The following is an 18,277-nucleotide window of genomic DNA, read 5'->3' on the forward strand; positions in this document are numbered from 1 at the left end:
AAGCGAGGGTTTGGAGATAAATTTATACATACCTGCACAAGGAAAGAAACTGACCAATTGGCACCTTGGTTACATGCGATTTTGTCTTCAAAAGTATCTGCGAATATGAAGCATTTTCTTTCCAGGTAAAACACATTGGAATCATGATACAATAAAATCTAAGACAAAGAGTTAGTGTAATATCTGTAATGTTTCATTTTGCATTTGAATCACAGAAACATATGCCTTGAGAAGTTCTAGGAATATTTTTTTTCTCAAATTTACTAGAATCATTACTCTCCCACATGTTTATGTGACTGTATGTCCAACACATATTTCAATTCTAGTTCTTGAGAGACTGTCTTTGATCACATCTTGTAATCCTGAACAGCTTTCTCAGAGCCTCTTTTACTTCCTTATTACGGAGGCTGTAGATCAAGGGATTGAAAAGTGGAGTCAACACAGAATAAAATAAAGTCACAATTTTCTGGATCCCAGCTGGGTTGCCTGCGGTGGGACTCACATACATCACCATGATGGAGCCATAGAACAGGCACACCACAGCCAGATGGGAGCCACATGTAGAGAAAGCCTTTTTCCGGCCTTCAGCCGAGGGGACCCTGAGCACAGCCCTGATCACAAGGGCATAAGAGCTGGTAATGAAGAGGAAGGTAGAGAAAATTAGGACTGAGCTAAATACGGCACAGATGGTTTCAGTGGAAGTAGCTGGCACACAGGACAACTTCAGAAGGGGCCCAGGGTCACATAAAAAGTGATCAATGATATTGGGGCCACAAAAAGGAAGCCTGGAGATCAGATAAACTGGAAGGAGGAACGAGGAGAAGCCACACAGCCAGCAACAGGCTCCCATTCTGCGGCAACGTCGAACCGTCATGATAATGGGGTAGTGCAGGGGCCTGCAGATGGCAAGGTACCTGTCAAAGGCCATCGCAGACAAGAAGAAAGTCTCCGTGGTGCCCATGGAGAAGAAGAAGTAGAACTGAAGGAAGCAGCCAGAGAAAGAGATGGTGCTGGTCTCTGAGAGAAAGTTAACTAGCATATTGGGGACAGTAGAAGTGACGTACCAGATCTCCAGGAAGGAAAAATTGGCCAGCAGGATGTACATGGGGGTGTGGAGATGTTGGTTCCACCACACAGCACAGATGATGCACAGGTTTCCAATTAGGGTCAGCACATAGATCACCGAGAAGAGGGAGAAAAGGAGGATCTGAATCTCGCCGGTACAAGGAAATCCAAGAAGAACGAATCTGTTCACAGGGGCTGAGTGATTATGACCTCCTGGGTTGTTCATTTTAATTTCTCCTACTACTGCAATAATAGGAAAAATTATGTTACAAATGGCTTTCTATAAATTTTCTCATGAACATTTTCTCAGAATTTCTTTACAACTCAATTAATGGCATGGTCTTAGGTAACCAAAATATTGTTAGCTTTCTTTGCCGCGGTATGACACTGGGAGGAAATCAAGAACTTGGGGAGTTTGGGTGTTTATTACAAGTTTTGTCATATTGACCACTATGTCTGTCATGGTCCATTAACACCAACATGTGTTTAGTGTTCTCGTTACATTAAATGAAATAGATGCTTGCTTGCCAGCTCAGGATTTGCAATTATCTCAGAAACACCAACCAAGGCAAAACTTATGTAAACTCTGAGGAGGTTTAAACAACTGTTCAATTCATATACTGAGGAAGAAATATTAAGATTATATAAACACACAACTGGAATTTATTTCCTGTACAGTCTTAAAAATATCACATGCATGATTTTAGATGGCGATTTAATTCATGTAGTGTTGTAAATATTAGGAGAGGTGTAAGAAAAATGACTTGCAATCAGTAGTGACTTCTAGTAAGGCAAGTAGCGAAGTTTCTATGTCTATTATTTAAAAGACGTCAATGATAGAGTATGGAATTTTAAGTTTAGTGATATGTGTATAGTTAATCCAAAAATTCCTCCTTTTTAATTTAATCTACTTTGCCATTGAAAATTATTGAGCATAAGAAGCTTAATGAAGAGCCTGGCACAAGTGGCTTGATTGGTTAATCCTCCCTCCTGATGCTCCTGGATCCCATACAGGTACCAGTTCACATCCTGGATGCTCCATTTCTCATCCAGCTTGTGGCCTGAGAAAGCAGTGGAGGGTGGCCCCAAATCCTTGGGATCCTGAGTCCACATGGAAGACCTGAAAGCAGTTCCTGACTTTTGGCTCCACAGCAGTTTAGCACTGGCCATTACGGCCATTTGGGAAGTGAGCCAGTCAAAGGAAGATCTTTCTTTCTGTCCCTCCTTCTCCAATAAATCGTCTTTCCAATAAAAGTAATAGTTTTTTTTAAAAAAGAAACTTGGTGCAGTGCCAAAATAGATGAACATTTAAAATTAAGTTGATATGATTTTGGTGGAGAATACCAGAAGAATCCTCTTTAACGGAAGCATGCTTCAGGAAGAAGCCGCAAATATACCCAACAAGAGACTTTGGTCTTAGTTGAAATTTATTAGGAGTCATTTGATTTTTAATACAAGAAAATACTTCAGGATGACACTTAATATTTGCCACAAAAAGCAAAGGTATGCAGAGTGTGAAATTACTGAAAGTGCTGATATTTGAATGATATTTGAGACTGTGTACACTGACTGTTTAATCTTACTCCATTAGTTGGAGCTTCAGTGTTAAAAGTTCTTTTGGTTTTCTTGACTTCTAAGTGTATTTTCAGAATCTGTGTCGTCACAGTCCATCTTCTCCTACTTCACTTTTTCTGTTAAGTTACCCTTTAAATAGTCCCTTGACTTTCAAATGATTTCCATGAGATAAAACCACAGTTTCCATGTTGAGTTGTGAAATCTTTTCTGCAACCTGGATTTGTTTGTCTCTTATCTCTTTTTTTTGACTTCTAATACAGCTAAAATTTAAGACCGAAACAGATCTTTTGGTTTTTCTCTCCACAAACTTATTGGTCCTTGTTTTCTCACCACTTTACTAAACAGAACTTTGATTTACTCAGTGGTTCAGGGCACAGATTTTGTCCATGTTATGTTTTACCACCACTCTCTACTTCATGTCCAAACTACCTTGAAGTCCTTAAGGCCTTCTGTTCAAAACATATTCAGAATTGAATCAATTTTAGCATTCCCCATCAGTTTTAACTCCTGGTTACACCCAGAGAAAATTCTCACATTCACATTCATAGAAACTGCTTGTTGATGTATATAAACAGAACAGATTCCATGTATTTCATTCATTTCATACACACATGTCAAAGCTTCTGGTATTCTCACCCTCTCTCTCCCATTTCCTTTCTTTTTTCCTTTTAATTTTGTGATACATTACTTTCCATTTACTCTATCATCACAGATTTAATCCCACATGAAGTAAAAAATTCATCACATAGAAAGTAGAAAGACCACTACTCCTTGGGAGTAGAGACAAGAGCTATAAATAATAATCAAATCTTGCTGTAAATTTGACTCATATACATTGCATTTTGTACTCTAGATATTAACTACCACAAGTCAGAGAAAACATTGCTACAAAGTTGAAGCTATGTGTATCTAATTGTATCTTTAATCTTTGTATCAACTGGCTGGTCTTATTTTTAAATAGTTAAGTGAACTAACCATTTGAAACTTCTCCTTTTTAAGGATAGGCTGCAGTCACTGATACTTTTATTTTTTCTTCTTTAGTTAATGCACTAATTAGTTAGAACACTAATGCATTAATTTTTATTAATTTTTAATAAAAATTCCTTTGACTTCTGATACTGAGGTCCAGAAATCTTGTATATGTGACTAAATATGTAATGATGTATGGAATAAGCTTGTCATTGCAAAACATACTTCTGTTCTATCTGGTTTTTTAGTTAAGCTAACATTTGAATTAAAGTGAGATATTTTATAAAATATATTTGTAAATGAATGTGTTTGTTTAGAATGTTTCTGATCCTGGACATTTTATTATATTTGTATAGTTGGAAATATCACCAGTTTCTATTACCAGAGAGCTATTGTAAACTACATTTTCATGTAAAGAAAATACAACACAGGGTTAGAGGAAAATGAAAAAGACATGAAGCAAAAAATCTGGATGAAGCCTTACCTGAAGTTATTGGATGAGCGGTATAGAGTCATGTTAGAAGGTAGACATCCAAATTTAACTTTTTCTCTCAGAGCATATGAGTCAGCCCCAGTTTCCTTGCCTCATATTTCAGCAGAAATAAAAGTGCAGCAAAGATGAGTATAGTGGTGCTAGCATACAAGTTCCTCAGCAGGCTTTCTGAAAGAGAGTGAGGCTTGGCGAAGGTAACATCATCAAATGGAGCAACCATGTGTAGCCCACACATGATCACAGGGTTTAGCCTAAAAAGATGGATATCTGTTGATATGGAGGACACTGTGGCCTTTCCAGTTTTCGAGACCCAGTCACATCTTTGTCTCTAGAATACAATATGTAGCAGACACATTCTGAACCGTGGCCTCTCTGTCTTCAACTGCACATCACGGTAAGGCTGGTTACCCAGAGCACACTGCCCCAGTTAACCTCATACCTGCTACTGAGCTGCAGTCCTGACCTACATTACTTCATAACTGGGCTAAGATTTATTATTGATGTCTTTGGATTATCCAACTTCTCCTATTGGTCTCATCTGGGGTAACAGTGAGAAAGTCTTGGCCAGGACTCAAATAGCACTTCATTCCCTGAATCTAAATTGACCCAGTCTCTAGGGAAAGGGAGAAAGATGAGTCTTGGGTCTCATCTCAAAAATAATTGGATTTAAACTTTGCATCAGAATGTTGAGTATATCCACACGTGTCTGTATATGTTTTTATGTACTGTACTATGCTTTTCCACAAATGACACTGGATTTAAGAATTAAAATCAGGAACAATGGTTCTATGAAGTCTAAGATAGAAAATTAGAAATCAACTGTTGCAGAGATTTCATAAAGCAATTAAAAAACTTGTCTACCTGCTCCCTTCTTTCTTTCATTTTGCACACACACACACACACACACACACACACACACACTCAGTCCCAAGTGCACTGTAGCTAAGTTGGGAATTTTGGATTAATACTAATCATTGTATTTGTACTTAACTTTAAACTATTGTCTTAACTGTAAACTACTCATTGTTCCAGTATTGCTTCAATTACAAAAAAGATTAAACACTTAAAGAAACACTATTATTATCACAACTAAAAATATTAGTGTATAATTGGAAGCAATGATTTAAAAACCAGGAGGACATAATCACATTTAATTCTACATAGATAAGATACAGAACTCTACATAATACCTCTCATAAGAACATGATCAAACTGCAGTGAATTTGAAGGAACGTTTTTTTTTTTTTTTGGTTTAGTTTTGTTTTAAGTATTTTTATTTTCGCTATTTCTGATCTTTCAATGATGTTTGATGACTCCTGCTATTTTCTTAACAGATTTTTTTATTTGAAAGCCAAAACAACAGAAAGAGAAAAGGCGAAGCAAAGTTATATTCCATTTGCTGATTCATTCCCCAAATGTGCTCAGTGGACAGAGGTGAGTTGGTCCAAAGCCAGGAGCTTCTTCCAGGTCTCTCAAGTGAGTGCAGTGGCTTGAGGACTTTGGTATCTGATTTCCTTCCCAGGAAATCGTAGGGAGCTGGATCAAAAATGGAGCTTCCAGGTCCAGGAACAGTACTCAAACAGGCACTTCAACATAGAATGCTAATGTACTAACGGCTTAAACCACTGCACCTTGGTGTTGGCTTCCCAACAAACTGTTTCAATGTCTCAACATCATTATTTTTGTACCAGAAGGAAAGCAATTTACAGATTTGGAAATATGGAAACTGAGCATTAGTAGAAGAAACTGGGGTATTTAAATTTAAGAATAAGAGAATATTATACCCGAACAAACACAGAATGGTAATTTAGTGGAGCAGCTGAATACATCCCATTTAATTTACAAAGCCCAGAGTTAGAAATTTTAGTAAAATTTGGTGGGGAACACATTATATTTTAATGCAGAAAATAATTTTCTAGAAGAAGTTGACTTAGTGATGGAACAAGATACTCTGAAATATTACTTTTTAAGATTTATTTATTTTTTATTATTATTTTTTCATTGGAAAGGCGGATATACAGAGAGGAGAGACAGAGAGGAAGATCTTCCATCCGATGATTCACTCCCCAAGTGAGCCGCAACGGCCGATGCTATGCCGATCCGAAGCCAGGAGCCTCTTCTGGGTCTCCCACACGGGTGCAGGGTCCCAAAGCTTTGGGCCGTCCTCTGCTGCTTTCCCAGGCCACAGGCAGGGAGCTGGAAGGGAAGCGGGGCTGCCGGGATTAGAACCGGCGCCCATATGGGATCCTGGGCTTGCAAGGCGAGGACTTAACCACTTGCGCCAACGCGCCGGGCCCGTGAAATATTACTTTTAATCATAAATTTTATCAGATGAAGACTAGGAAACTGATATAAAAATTAGATTCAAATCATGTTGCATCTAAACTTTCCTGACACACACTTAGGGTAAGAAAGCCACCCAGATAGACCCAATGACATGAAACACTGTACTGGGAAATATTAACATTAGGGAGAAACTGGGATTTTACTTAACCTTGACTTGCCCTATTCTTCTGAGACAAAATAGTTTTTCACCATTAAAAATGCATATGAGATTTTATTTTTGTGCATTTTTTGGGGGGGCGGGGTTGGGGTGGTAGCAGATGTCTTGCATTGGGAAGGACCAGTAGGAATCAGGAGTGTCTTTTGAATGAGTGTCTTGGCTTCCAAACGCTTTGAAACATGTGCTCCCACTGAGATTGGGTGCCTCTTTTGCTTTTTTTTTTTGTACTTATTTTGAAAGAATTACAGAGAGAGTAAGTGAAGTGCTCCTTTGTGGCTGAGTTTCTCACACCCTTTTATCTTCTCTTTCTTGTTCAGCTTTCTCTAGCCTGCTCCGAAGCTGCTCACAGAATGTATCCCACTGCACCCTGGATTGGGGCACTTCAAAGCAGTCCTCCTTCTGGAGCCACCGTGTGAGGCGTTGGTAACCTGGCAATTGCTGCTGATCAATAGGCTCCAGAAAGAGTAGCAGCAGGTGAGTAATCCCAGGCCTGGTCACCAAATAATAGGTGGCGAGTCTTAGCTCCAGGTTGCTCCAGGTACTTTCCAGCGCTTGGTAGCTGAGCACACAAAGGATGGCTCTGCTGTTCTCCATGTTGACAGCCGTAGCATTCATCCTGTCTTGGCCAACCCCAAAGTCCCTGTCTGGCAGACATAACCTTAAACCCTCACCGGCAGGAAGAGGCTTCTCCAAGGCAGGAACCAGTTCTTCCAGTACCCAGGCTTGGTCTTGCTCACAATACGATATGAAGACATCATAGTGGAAAGGTCTTCTGGGGACCCGTCCAAACAATTTCCACCACCAGGCATAAAACAGGTTCCACAGGTAGTGAAGCCAGAGCCATTTAGGGCAGCCAAGCAGTGCAAAGATGATGAGCAGGAGCACCAGAGGGAAGCTGATGAGAAAGCCCTGGAGCTCAGGCTCATATGTACAGTGACTAGAAAAGAAGGAAAGCAGGGAAGTCTTGGAATAGTCAGAGGTGTTAGCAATGCAGATAGATGCCTCCAGACCATACACAAAGGTGTTTGGGGCCCGCATTGCCCAGGGCTCCACCCAAGAGCTTTCACACTGGCAGACAAAAGTGACATTGGAGAAATAAATGTACTGGGGTAGCTGGGGGATTATCTCCTGGAGACTGCTGTCCAACCCCAGGGCCCATTCAGAGTTGATCAAGAGCAGCTGGAGTCGGCTCAAGCCCCTGAGGGTTTTGATGGATAGGTTCCTAAGTTTCACATGGCTCAATGCCAACACTTGTAACTGAGGTACCTGCTTTAGTTGCTCCTCCAGTGTCACTGGTCCTAACTCAGAGGGCACGTTTGTATCTCCCAGTTCCAGCACTCGTAGGCTGGGCATGCCCAAGAAATGCAAGTTTTCTAGCTGCTCATGATTAGACCAGAAGTGCAAATGTTCCAGGAGAGGAAACTGTGACAGAAATATTGATTTAGAACCTGAGAAAACGGAGGGGTCACATCCTCGCAAAGTAAGGTGGCGTAGAGAAGGAAAATGGATTGTGTTGTTGTTTGGCTCTAGAACCACATAGGAAGATTGCAAGACGAGGTTCTCCAAGAACAAGAATGGTTCCCCACTGGGGACGTGAAACTCTAGAGCAGTTTGTGCCCGTATCTCCAAGCTGAGCAGTACGGTAGGCCAGGGAGGGTAGATGTCCAACATATTAAGAGAACCCAGTTTCAGATGGCTCAACTCCTGGGGACCCTGGAGCTGCTTGCCTGAGATATGCTCTAAGTAAGTGCCCAAAAGATTCAATGAAGTTAGGGCAGGAAGAGAGGAGAGCCAGCCTGGATGGAGCACTTTAATTTGGTTCCAACTCAGGTCTAGAGACTTCAGATGTTTCAGTCCATCCAGGTTTTCGCTGGATAAGTTGGAGATGTTATTACCACTCAGCCGGAGCTCCTGGAGCTGGGGAAGATAGGAGAATGCTCCATAGGGTAGGATACAGAGCTCGTTATGAGACAGATCTAGCACTCTCAGGTTTGAGCTGCCTAGTCCTTCTGGAAGCAGCAGGCTTGCACCCAGTTTATTCATGGAAAGGTTGAGTCTCTGAAGCTGGGGAAGAGCACTCAAGAACCCAGTGGGCAGGAACTGCAGGCCATTGGCGTGGAGGCTGAGCACTGCCAGGGAGCGCAAACCTGGCAGCTGCTCATCCTCTATGCTCTGGATCTGGTTCCTCTCCAGATCAAGAGCATCAAGGTCAAAGTAGTCCACCACATTTCCAGGCAGTTTATTTAGACCTGTCTGTATGAGGGAGAGGGAGCCCAGGTGGAGCAGGCCTGAGTCTAGCAAGCCTGATACATTCATGGGAGTGTCATCCAGGCTTAGGGAATGGAGATGGAGCCTTCCCAAAGCTCCAACACCCACCCGACTCAGGTGCAGGTTTGAAGACAGATCCAAAACCTGCAGGAAAGGACACGATGGTCTGGGGCTTTGTGAAGGAGGGAAATCAGGGTCAAGATTTGGGAAGATCTGCTGTAGTTCCTGCAGCTCTGTCAAACAACTGTGCTTCAGGGTCAGATGACTAAGGCTGATTGGTAATCGGATGCTCTGACTGTAATTCAAGCAGTAGCCTTGGAAGGAAATGCTGTTGAGAGATGTGAGGGGCTCCAGGGCATCTCCAGGGAGAAACAAATCCAGACAACAAGGGGCATGATGTTCTAAGGAGAGGTGCTGCAGCTGGTCCAGTCCTTGGAATGCTCCAGATGAAACCATGATGGTACCCAGCTCTAGTTTCAATAGTCGTAAGGATGGAAAGAGGCGAAAGGCACCAGTTGGCAGGAGTGGAACTTCCCCTTGTAGACAAAGTGCTTCTGTATCCCAAGGTACTGAAGTCAGGGTCTGAGGCAGGTCTTTAACGTTGGAGCATGATGCAAAAAGGCGCAGTCCTGGGGCCAAAGAACAGAATGGGATGTAGTAAGAGAGGTTAGACAAAAGGGAGCTGTCTCCTATGGTGCAGTCAGGGGCAGTCCATGCTGAGCTCATCAAGCTGAAACCCATCAGGCACAGTAGAAGAGTCAAGGAGGATAGATGTCTTTTCATTCTTTTGTCCTGCTCCTGGGAAAAAGGGGGGGACAAGAAGGGTGTCAGATGCTGTAATAGTGGGCAGTCCAGTCCTGGAGGATCATCCTTGGAGGTTCTGGAAAATATGGGAGAAACAGCTTTGTAATCATGATATAAAGGAGACGTTTGACCAAGCAGAAAATGCAAGTTGTGCAATATGCATGTGCGAATTCCTGTAGGTACATGCCGGGGGAGACAGAAACAGAGGACAGCAAGATAGTCTGCGAGGGGTCCCAGCAGAAAAACTGGCCGTACTTCCCAGTCTTCCTGCAGTGGAAGACAGGCTCAGGATGCTGCTTTATTTAGAGGGGGTCTTCTATGTGTAAACGGCGCACTCTAGAGTTAGGGTGTTTTGGAGAAGAAAAAAATGGCAATGTTGCAGACACTAGAAATGGACATATACTCTCATTTGATCTTAAGCTTGTGGACTTATTCTGCTATGTATGTGCACCTGTTATTCCCTTATGCACTCATGAGGTAGTTCACGTTTAAACAAGCTAAGTTGCTTTCACAAGGTCAGATAAGTGGGTTATTGGCTGTGTTGGGATTTCCCTGCAGATTTTCTGTTTCCTAGATTGGTGCTTCCTTCACAGAAGTCTTCAGATAGTGCTGAGGGAATATTTCAAGTGAACTCTATTAAGATTATGGAAACCAGACAGCTTCTACAGCCAGCTTTAACTAAGCTCTCAAGAACGTGGAGAAAGTGAGCATGGTCATTGTGAGGTTGAAAGCAGTTAAGGTCATGAACTTCTTGTGTTTCAGTTTCAGTATTGCAGGTACAAGGTAGCACTGATCATTTCCTTTGTACTCATTCCTTCCTCCTGGTGTGGCCTCCAAATGCCAAATGTGAAATGGACAGTAATCCATGTTCTCCCTCTAGGTCCTTGAAATGATGGACAGAGGAGGGAGAGCAGATGGGTTCTCTGGGTGCCAGAGATTCAGTTACTTGAAAGGAAAAGACATTGCTTTCCTGAGAGAGTGTAGGCTTTTTCTGACCCTAATGGGCAAGGCAGGACTTAGTATTGGAAGACACAGACATTTCTGTCTTTCCTTAAGTTGCCATGGGGGTAACACGTATGAGCAGATATAAAGCCAATTCTGGAAGCTCTAAAACTGCCTTACCATCAGTCATATGCCTTCAGTGGCTGCAGAAGCATTGTTATATGTGCCCAAGACTTTGGTAAGAAGTTCAGGGGAGACCTGGAAAGGCATGGAACTTCACGATCTAGATGACTCAACGTTACAAAATCCATCAACATTATTGTGGACATCACCTTGAAACCTGATGTTATATTCTGCTTCCATGGTTAGTGCCGTGCACTTCCGAGGCTGTTTCATTGAGCCCTGAGTGTGTTAAACAGTATGCCAGATTATGTTGGAGTAACTCTACTTTAGCATCTTGGGAGATTTCAGAGGCTGAAGAGCAACAGCTAAAGAGACACAATGGTCATGGGACAGAGATCTAGGGAATACAATCATGTGTCAGCTCTGGACTGACCTTTTGTCTTCAGGAAATCAGTTTGGTGCTGTCACTCCTGAGACAGTTACCATTGATCCATAACTGACAGTTCCTGAATTTTACACTTAAATTGTGATAAGTATTAATTCAAATATTCTCCTTAACTTTCTGTCTTTTTCTTGTCTAACTCTTGGCTTTTGGTTTTCCCTTGGAGAGACAAAGCGACAATTTTCATTAATTTTTTTCTTTAAATTTAATACTGAAAGTCAAAGAAGAAAGTCTTTTTTTGTGAATACTAATCTTATTATTTTCCATGACGCAATTTGTAGGAATAAGGATTCCTTCCTCTCTCCCTTCCCTGATTTCCACTCCCATCATTTTCACCTTATTATCATAGTAAATTTTCCTTTAGTAATAGTTATAAGTTCAACTTCCTGGTATTTAAACATATCATGGCATTGTAGATATCAGTAAAGATAGAACATCTACTGTCATACTGCCGAGATGTATTTAACTGATTGGGAGTCCTCCTTTTACTTGGGAGCAAAGTCACTTACTGCAGTATATCTTCAATTGCCAGTATGCCTGTGTCCGTTATGCAGTTCATCTATGAGAATGTATGTAGAAACTTGATTACCTATGTATTTAGTTATTTTGTACTTTGCATGAAGGCTGTCTTATATCAGAGATAACAAATGATATTCATCCTTGTGGGACTGTCTTATTTCACTAAGCATAAAGGTCTCCAGTTGGGATGATTTTGTTACCAACAGTAGGGAACAAGTTCTCTTTTTTAAATTCCTTCCCAGTAATGGTCTAAATACTTTTCCCTTTTGCCACAATACTTACCTAGCAGTAGAGCAGGAGTTGTCTGAGAAGAGGAAATGCAGTTCTGTGAAAACAGTCCAGATTTCTTGGGAGGTTCTTTCTCAGCGTCTACAGCAAAGGAGCAAAAGTCTTCTTCATGGCCTCTGCTGTGTCAGAGCTGCACATCCCTGTTACGTAGCTCTGGGTGGGTAGTTTCAGGGAAAGAGAATGCCCTCCTCCCCCCAGCCTTTTTGACACGTTAGCTTCTTCCAAGGCTGGCCCATTTTTGCTTCCCTTTCTTTCCATGCAATAATCTTAATGGTTTCATGATTTCCTCTTTCCAGTCTGGTTTTAGGATTTCAGTTCTCACTAAGTTTGTATCATATCCTCCAAACATCTGAGAGATCAAGTTCCTTCTTCATTTCCCAGGACAGTTTTCTTTCTCACAACAAGAAAACATCATTTCTGCCGTTTCTACCCGCATCTCACAGTATTAAAGCAAGATTGTAGAGGGAATTGCTATTTCTGGAAGAAGCTTGACTTTTCCAGTGAGGCTGGGAGTGCAGAGTGAAAGGGAGAAAATGAAAGGTTAATTTCTGTTTGAATGGTAAAATTTTATTTTTAGAGGATTTGGGTCATTGGGAAACTTCTGGAGGGAAATAATGAAATCAGAGCCAGGGTGAAGTTTTAGTAATTTCGTATTGCAAACAGAAGGCTTTCCACCTTCACATTTCTATCTTTCTTAATCCTGTTTGAATATTTCTTCTTTATTCCTGCTACAAATTTTCTTATCTCTTGTCACAAGCATTCATTTTTTATATGAATGTGAAGGATTTCTAAAGATTAAGAAAGAAACTTAAATTTCTTTCCATACACATATTTAGAAAAATATTTTTATTTGAAAGGCCAAGATACAGAGAGGTGAGACAGAGAGATAATCCAGCTACTGGTTACTCCCCAAATGGCTATAGTCGCTAGATGTGGGTTGGTACAAAGACAGGAGCCAGAAGCTTCTTCCAGGTCTCCCAGCTGTATGCAGGGGCAAGGACTTACACCATCTTCTCTTACTTTACCAAGTTATAAGCAGAGAGCTGGATTGGAAGAGGAACACATATTGGTGCCAATATGGAATTACAGCATTACAGGAGGGGATGCCAGGTCTTCATACACATTCTTAAATTTTTGTGTGTTTAACTTAGTTTAACTTTTTTCATGTTCAAAATGCTTATCTATTTTTCTTTTTGATGATTTTTACATAGTTAGGGTACCAAGGGTCAAGGGCTAGAGGAAAGTGGGTGAGACTTTTTTCTACATTCTCCTTGTTTCTTCCTGTATCTGGGAAAGGGTGGGAGAAAACCAACAGAGAAACTACACCCAGCCTACCAATCATTCCAGGGTCCATGATGTGGGGCATGCTCTGAGGGTCCTGATCAAGTTGTTTTGATAGTTCAACAGTTCTGAATTGATGTTGATCCCACCACTCCAAACACAATGAAATCTTTCCAGAATCAACTGGCTGACTAAATCCAACTTAGAGTTTCCATTTTCTCAGATAATTCCTACCAACGCTTGGCCGGGTTAGTTAATCAATTTGTTCTGTTTTTGTCCTCTGTCGTGGTACCAGGTGTCCTCTGCAGCCTCCAGTGTATTGTCACATTCTCCATATGCACCACTCCTCCATTTAAGACACCGAGGAGGTCCAGCTTAGACACATGTACTCCACAGTCAGACCAAGGAACCTGCAATTCTCTCCATGGCTGGGGTTCTGAGTCTAACATTCAGCTGGGGAAATCTCCATAAAAACATCATCTGAGGTGATCCCAGACCTGATTCCTGTGTGTGCTTGCTAGTACAGGGTCTGGCACAGTACATCACCCCAATCATCCTATGCACATACTGGGGGTTGCAATTGCTGGGTTAGTTGTTTCCAGCCCTGTTTTCTATGCAAACTAATGGGTGTTGGAGTTCATCCCAATCCTGCCCACTACACACTCAGCCTTCACACAAACCAGTGAGAGTTGCAGCCTAGTTTGAGTGAACTGCAATAACCCTCACCAGCTCTTCCCCCTGCCCTGGTTCCTGTGCTTGCCAACATGTACAGCAGACTGGTCCGATCTGTCCCACATTCCATTCAGTTCTTGTACATGTCAATGGGCACTGAAGCCTAGTTCAACCCATCCATCCCCACTAACCAGCCCACTCATGGGCTAGTGGGTGCCACCCTCTGTCTAGTCATGCCTGCCCCAGTCCTGGTTCTTATGCTCACCAGTGGGAGGGGCAACCCAAGAGGGAGGCGCCCACAGTTTCCCTACTGATGCCACTCCTATTCCTAGATCTTGCACACTCCAGGTGGTTCTGTTGTTTAGCTTGACAGAATTTGACCCATGTGGCAGCATCTGCCAACAAATGCTGCGGCGAATCCCAACTAACCTTCGCCCACTCTGGCTTATGCATGTATAAACATATGCATGCATTTTTTTTTTTTTTTAAACCAGCCCAGCCTGGCTTTTCCCTGATCCAGCCCAGATGAAGCCAGCAGGTGTTGTAGCCCTGCCTGGCCTGGTCTGCCCAGATTTTAGTCCCCGATTTTAGCCCAGCAGTCCTGCCCCCCTCCCACCCCTGTATCTCCTACTGGGTTTACCTGCTCTCCCCTGGGTCTCACGTGTGCTGGTTGGGTGCTGTGGCCCAGTCTGGCATGGTTCACCTCACCTCAGCATTTGACAGTCGGTGCTGTGGCCTGAGTGGGCCCGGGCCATCCCCAATTCCAACTCACACTGGTGGGGGCTACAGCCTAGCCTAGCCTAGCCAGCTCCCAATCCTGGCCTTAATGTGGGCTGACTGGCATTATGTCCCTACCCAGCCTGACCCACGTTCCTTTCTGGTGCTTGGATTTGCCAGCGAGTGATATGAAATGGCCCAGTCTGACTCATATCTGACCTGCCAAATGTATGCTGGTGGGTACCATTCCCTAGCCTGTCTGGCCTGCTCCCTGTTTTGGTTCTGGTGCTCACCTGCTTTGTCCTAACAGAGGAGTTTCCCAAGCTCCACCCAGAATCTCTCCCAGAGTCAGATCTCTCATCTATCAGTGGTTCCGTTGGCCAATCCTACTTGGTCCACCTCCTGTTCTAGCAGCAACAGTGGCTTTTCCTGACTGGCCCTCACCCATTCTGGTTCTTGCTGTTGGGTGCTAAAGCCCAGCCAAGCCTGATCCACACCTAGACACAGCTCACGCATAGTGCAGCAGGGGCAGAGACCTAGCCTAGCCCATCCTACACCTACCTTGGTTCTCACGAGCACCAGTGGGTGTTGGAGTTTAGCCTAGTCTGGCATACTCCAGACCCAGTTCACACCCATGTTGAAGGACACTGCAGCCGTGCATGGACTAAACAGCAGTCCCCACTCTGGCCTTTGCACTAACCAGTGGGAACCACAACCCAGCCAGGGTGTCCCCTTTGCTCCCCAACCAGGCCTGTTCCGAGCTATAGATCTTGCCTGTGCCAGTGGTTGCTCTGACCCAGCTTGACCCTCCCTTGTCTTGGCCTTTGCCTCTTCATGCTGTGGCCTGGTCTGACGTGGCTGGCTCCAGTCCCAACTCTTGCTGGCAGGTGCTGGGATCTAGCCCTGCTCAGTCTGCTCCTATCCCTGGCTCATGTAAACTGGTTGGTGTGATAGCCTAGCCCAACATGACTTGTACTCCAGCCTGATTTCTGCACTTGCTGGTGGGCTAAATTTTGCTTTCTCTGCCTGGTCCACCTCCTTCCAAAATCAGCCCTCATACTTGTTAGGCTACAGCTGGAGCTGTCTTGCCCAGCCTGCCCAACCCCCAGGCCTGTGGTCCACCAGGAGAATTTCCCAAGTTCCCCCATTTGCCTCACTTGGTTAGCTTAAGAGTTGGAGTGATGATGGGCTGAGCTAGGAATGACCATGGGACCCACCGACACTCATGGGTGCTGGGCCTAGTAGCAGCATGGGCAGGTCTAGGCTGCAGCACCTGCACATGCATCCTACCACAGGGTGTGAGGTGAGCTGGGCCTCAATATCCTCTAGCTCATGCAGGCTAAGATGGAGTGGCAGGCTATGCCAGGCAAGAACCTAGCACCTGCTGGAGCACGTGAATCTAGATTGGGGAGTGGACCGAGTGGGGGAATCAGGGATCTTGGAGAACATATAGGGCGTCACAGCTCCCAGATTTAAAACACACAATAATGCAGAAACAATGGTCTTACCCACTTTCCTTTAGCCCTTGACTCTTTGTGCCCTAATCAACTATATAAAAATTAGCAAAATAAAATAATAAATAAACTCTCTCTTTTTCTCTTTTTCTGTGTTATACTGTGTTCTAAGTCTAATAAAATTATATGGAATCTATATTTGCATCAATTAGCTTGATAACTGTACATTATCACCTCCCCATCCCCTGCTTCCTCTCTCTTCTTCCTCTCCGTTTCTCTCTCTCTCCTTCTTTCCCTCACCCTTCCTTCCTTCTTTCCTTCCTTCTCTCCCTCCCTCTCCCCCTCCCTCTTCCCTCTCTCCCTCCCTCTTCCCTCTCTCCATCCCTCTTCCCTCTCTCCTTCCTTCCTTCCTTCCTTCCTTCCTTCCTTCCTTCCTCTCTCTGTCTTTCTCTCTTTCATTTCTCCCTCTTTATTTTTTCCCTATTTCACACATCTAGAATGAAAACAGCAGCATGAGGATTTTCTGCCAAGTACCCAATTCTCATTTATAAAAGTATCAGATCCGAATGAAAGAGAAGCAATTAGTACCAAATTTGCTTCCTTTTGCAAGATGGCTCTACATCAAAAAGCATCTGAGAAGTTCTACCCAAGCACAGGCTGTGAGGCCTGTCCAGAGTATTAACATTGCTTTTTGCAGGCACATCAATTACAGGGGAATGCTCAGGCACCAACGTCTGAAAGCATTGCTTTAATTTATATGTGCATTTTTGGACCCGGAGCGATAGCGTAGTGGTTAAGGTCCTCGCCTTGCATGCACAGGGATCCCATATGGTTGCCAGTTCTAATCCCAGTGGCCCTGCTTCCCATCCAGCTCCCTACTTGTGGCGTGAGACAGCAGTTGAGGATGGCCCAAATCCTTGGGACCCTGCACCCATGTGGGAGACCCTGAAGAGCTCCTGGCTCCTGGGTTCATATTGGCTCAGCTCCAACCGTTGCGCTGACTTTGGGAGTGATCTGTTGGCCGGAAGATCTTCCTCTCTGTCTCCCCTCCTCTCTGTATATCTGCCTTTCCAAAAAAAAAAATCTTAAAAAATTGTATGTGCATTTTAAAATATTCTTAAAGATGTATATACCTTATACATTGGATGAAGTATGCCTACTTGTCATGGGGAACTTAGTAAATAGATAAATACAAGAGCAAGTCTAAAGCTTTGTGTAAAATGGAATTGGAAGATAAGCTAATTTCCCCAAACTTGGAAATCCATGAATAGTTTTTCACAATATGCATTTTTATTAGTTTTGAAGACTTCATATTCCAGAAGCTTAAAATGTGTATCAGAGTAAGCCTCACTTCTAATTATTTTCCCACAAGTGTTGGTTTTATAATTATTGTCTTAAATCAATTGAAAAGAAATGCTTTAGTGTTTCTGTTACACACATTTTTTTTCCTCTACAAAATCCTTTTGTAGGATATATTCTTTTATGGGATGTTAAGTAATCTTATGCTCAATTACTCCACAATTAGTTGTGTAAGCAGTCATTCTCATTTTTTTCTTTTAATGCCCTTGTGTAAAATTCTTTTACTGTAACCTTTACAAGTTAGCCTTTTACTGCCTGCAAGGGAAGTCTTCCTTGCAGGAAAATTTTCACTTCGCCACATAAAACTAAAAGTCTAACTTATCTTGCTAGACTTATAAGCCAGTTCAGACCATCCGAAAAACAACCAAGTTCAGCAAAATCATGCTTCAACACTATAAACAGCCAAATACTAAAATGAAAATAGACACGAGACAGCTGAATAGTAATCTATAGCCATTTTAAGGTGTATGGAACCCGGTTGAATATAAACCAAAACTGAAATGTCTATGAAGAAATCACAGGATGCAGTTGAGAACCTGCATTTTCCTATTAACATATTGGTTAATCAATACCATGTCAATTAATGCCATAATGTTGTAAATTGTTGTTGATGTTATGTCGGGGCTTTTAATTGATTGGGACGATACTTTGCAGGCTTTACCTTCAGACCAGAGATGGTCTCATGAAGAAATCGTTGAACTCACTAGGATAATAAGATGCTGGACTTTATGCTCGGTAAATACTTCCAATGAAAGAACCTCAACTGAATTTGAACTGTGGTAATGCAACAAGGTGGAGAAATC

General features: G+C 42.8%; 2 protein-coding genes across 2 annotated transcripts; both read right to left on the bottom strand.

Annotated features, from left to right (window-relative positions):
• Positions 1 to 322: 322 nt before the first annotated feature.
• LOC121148353 (olfactory receptor 11H6-like) lies at positions 323 to 4,125 on the bottom strand. The gene is made up of 3 exons (XM_040968414.1): positions 4,094 to 4,125; positions 1,590 to 1,651; positions 323 to 1,308 (listed from the first exon to the last, which is right to left on the bottom strand). The coding sequence occupies exons 1-3, from the start codon at positions 4,123 to 4,125 to the stop codon at positions 323 to 325; spliced, it is 1,080 nt and encodes a 359-aa protein (XP_040824348.1).
• Positions 4,126 to 6,890: 2,765 nt separating this feature from the next.
• LOC121148606 (toll-like receptor 11) lies at positions 6,891 to 9,656 on the bottom strand. Its single transcript, XM_040968762.1, has one exon. The coding sequence runs from the start codon at positions 9,654 to 9,656 to the stop codon at positions 6,891 to 6,893; it is 2,766 nt and encodes a 921-aa protein (XP_040824696.1).
• Between the last annotated feature and the right edge of the window lie 8,621 nt (positions 9,657 to 18,277).

The sequence above is a fragment of the Ochotona curzoniae genome, unplaced genomic scaffold (genome assembly GCF_017591425.1).
Source record: "Ochotona curzoniae isolate NIBS_2020 unplaced genomic scaffold, NIBS_Ocur_1.0 scaffold_4701, whole genome shotgun sequence".
Taxonomy (NCBI): Eukaryota; Metazoa; Chordata; class Mammalia; order Lagomorpha; family Ochotonidae; genus Ochotona; species Ochotona curzoniae.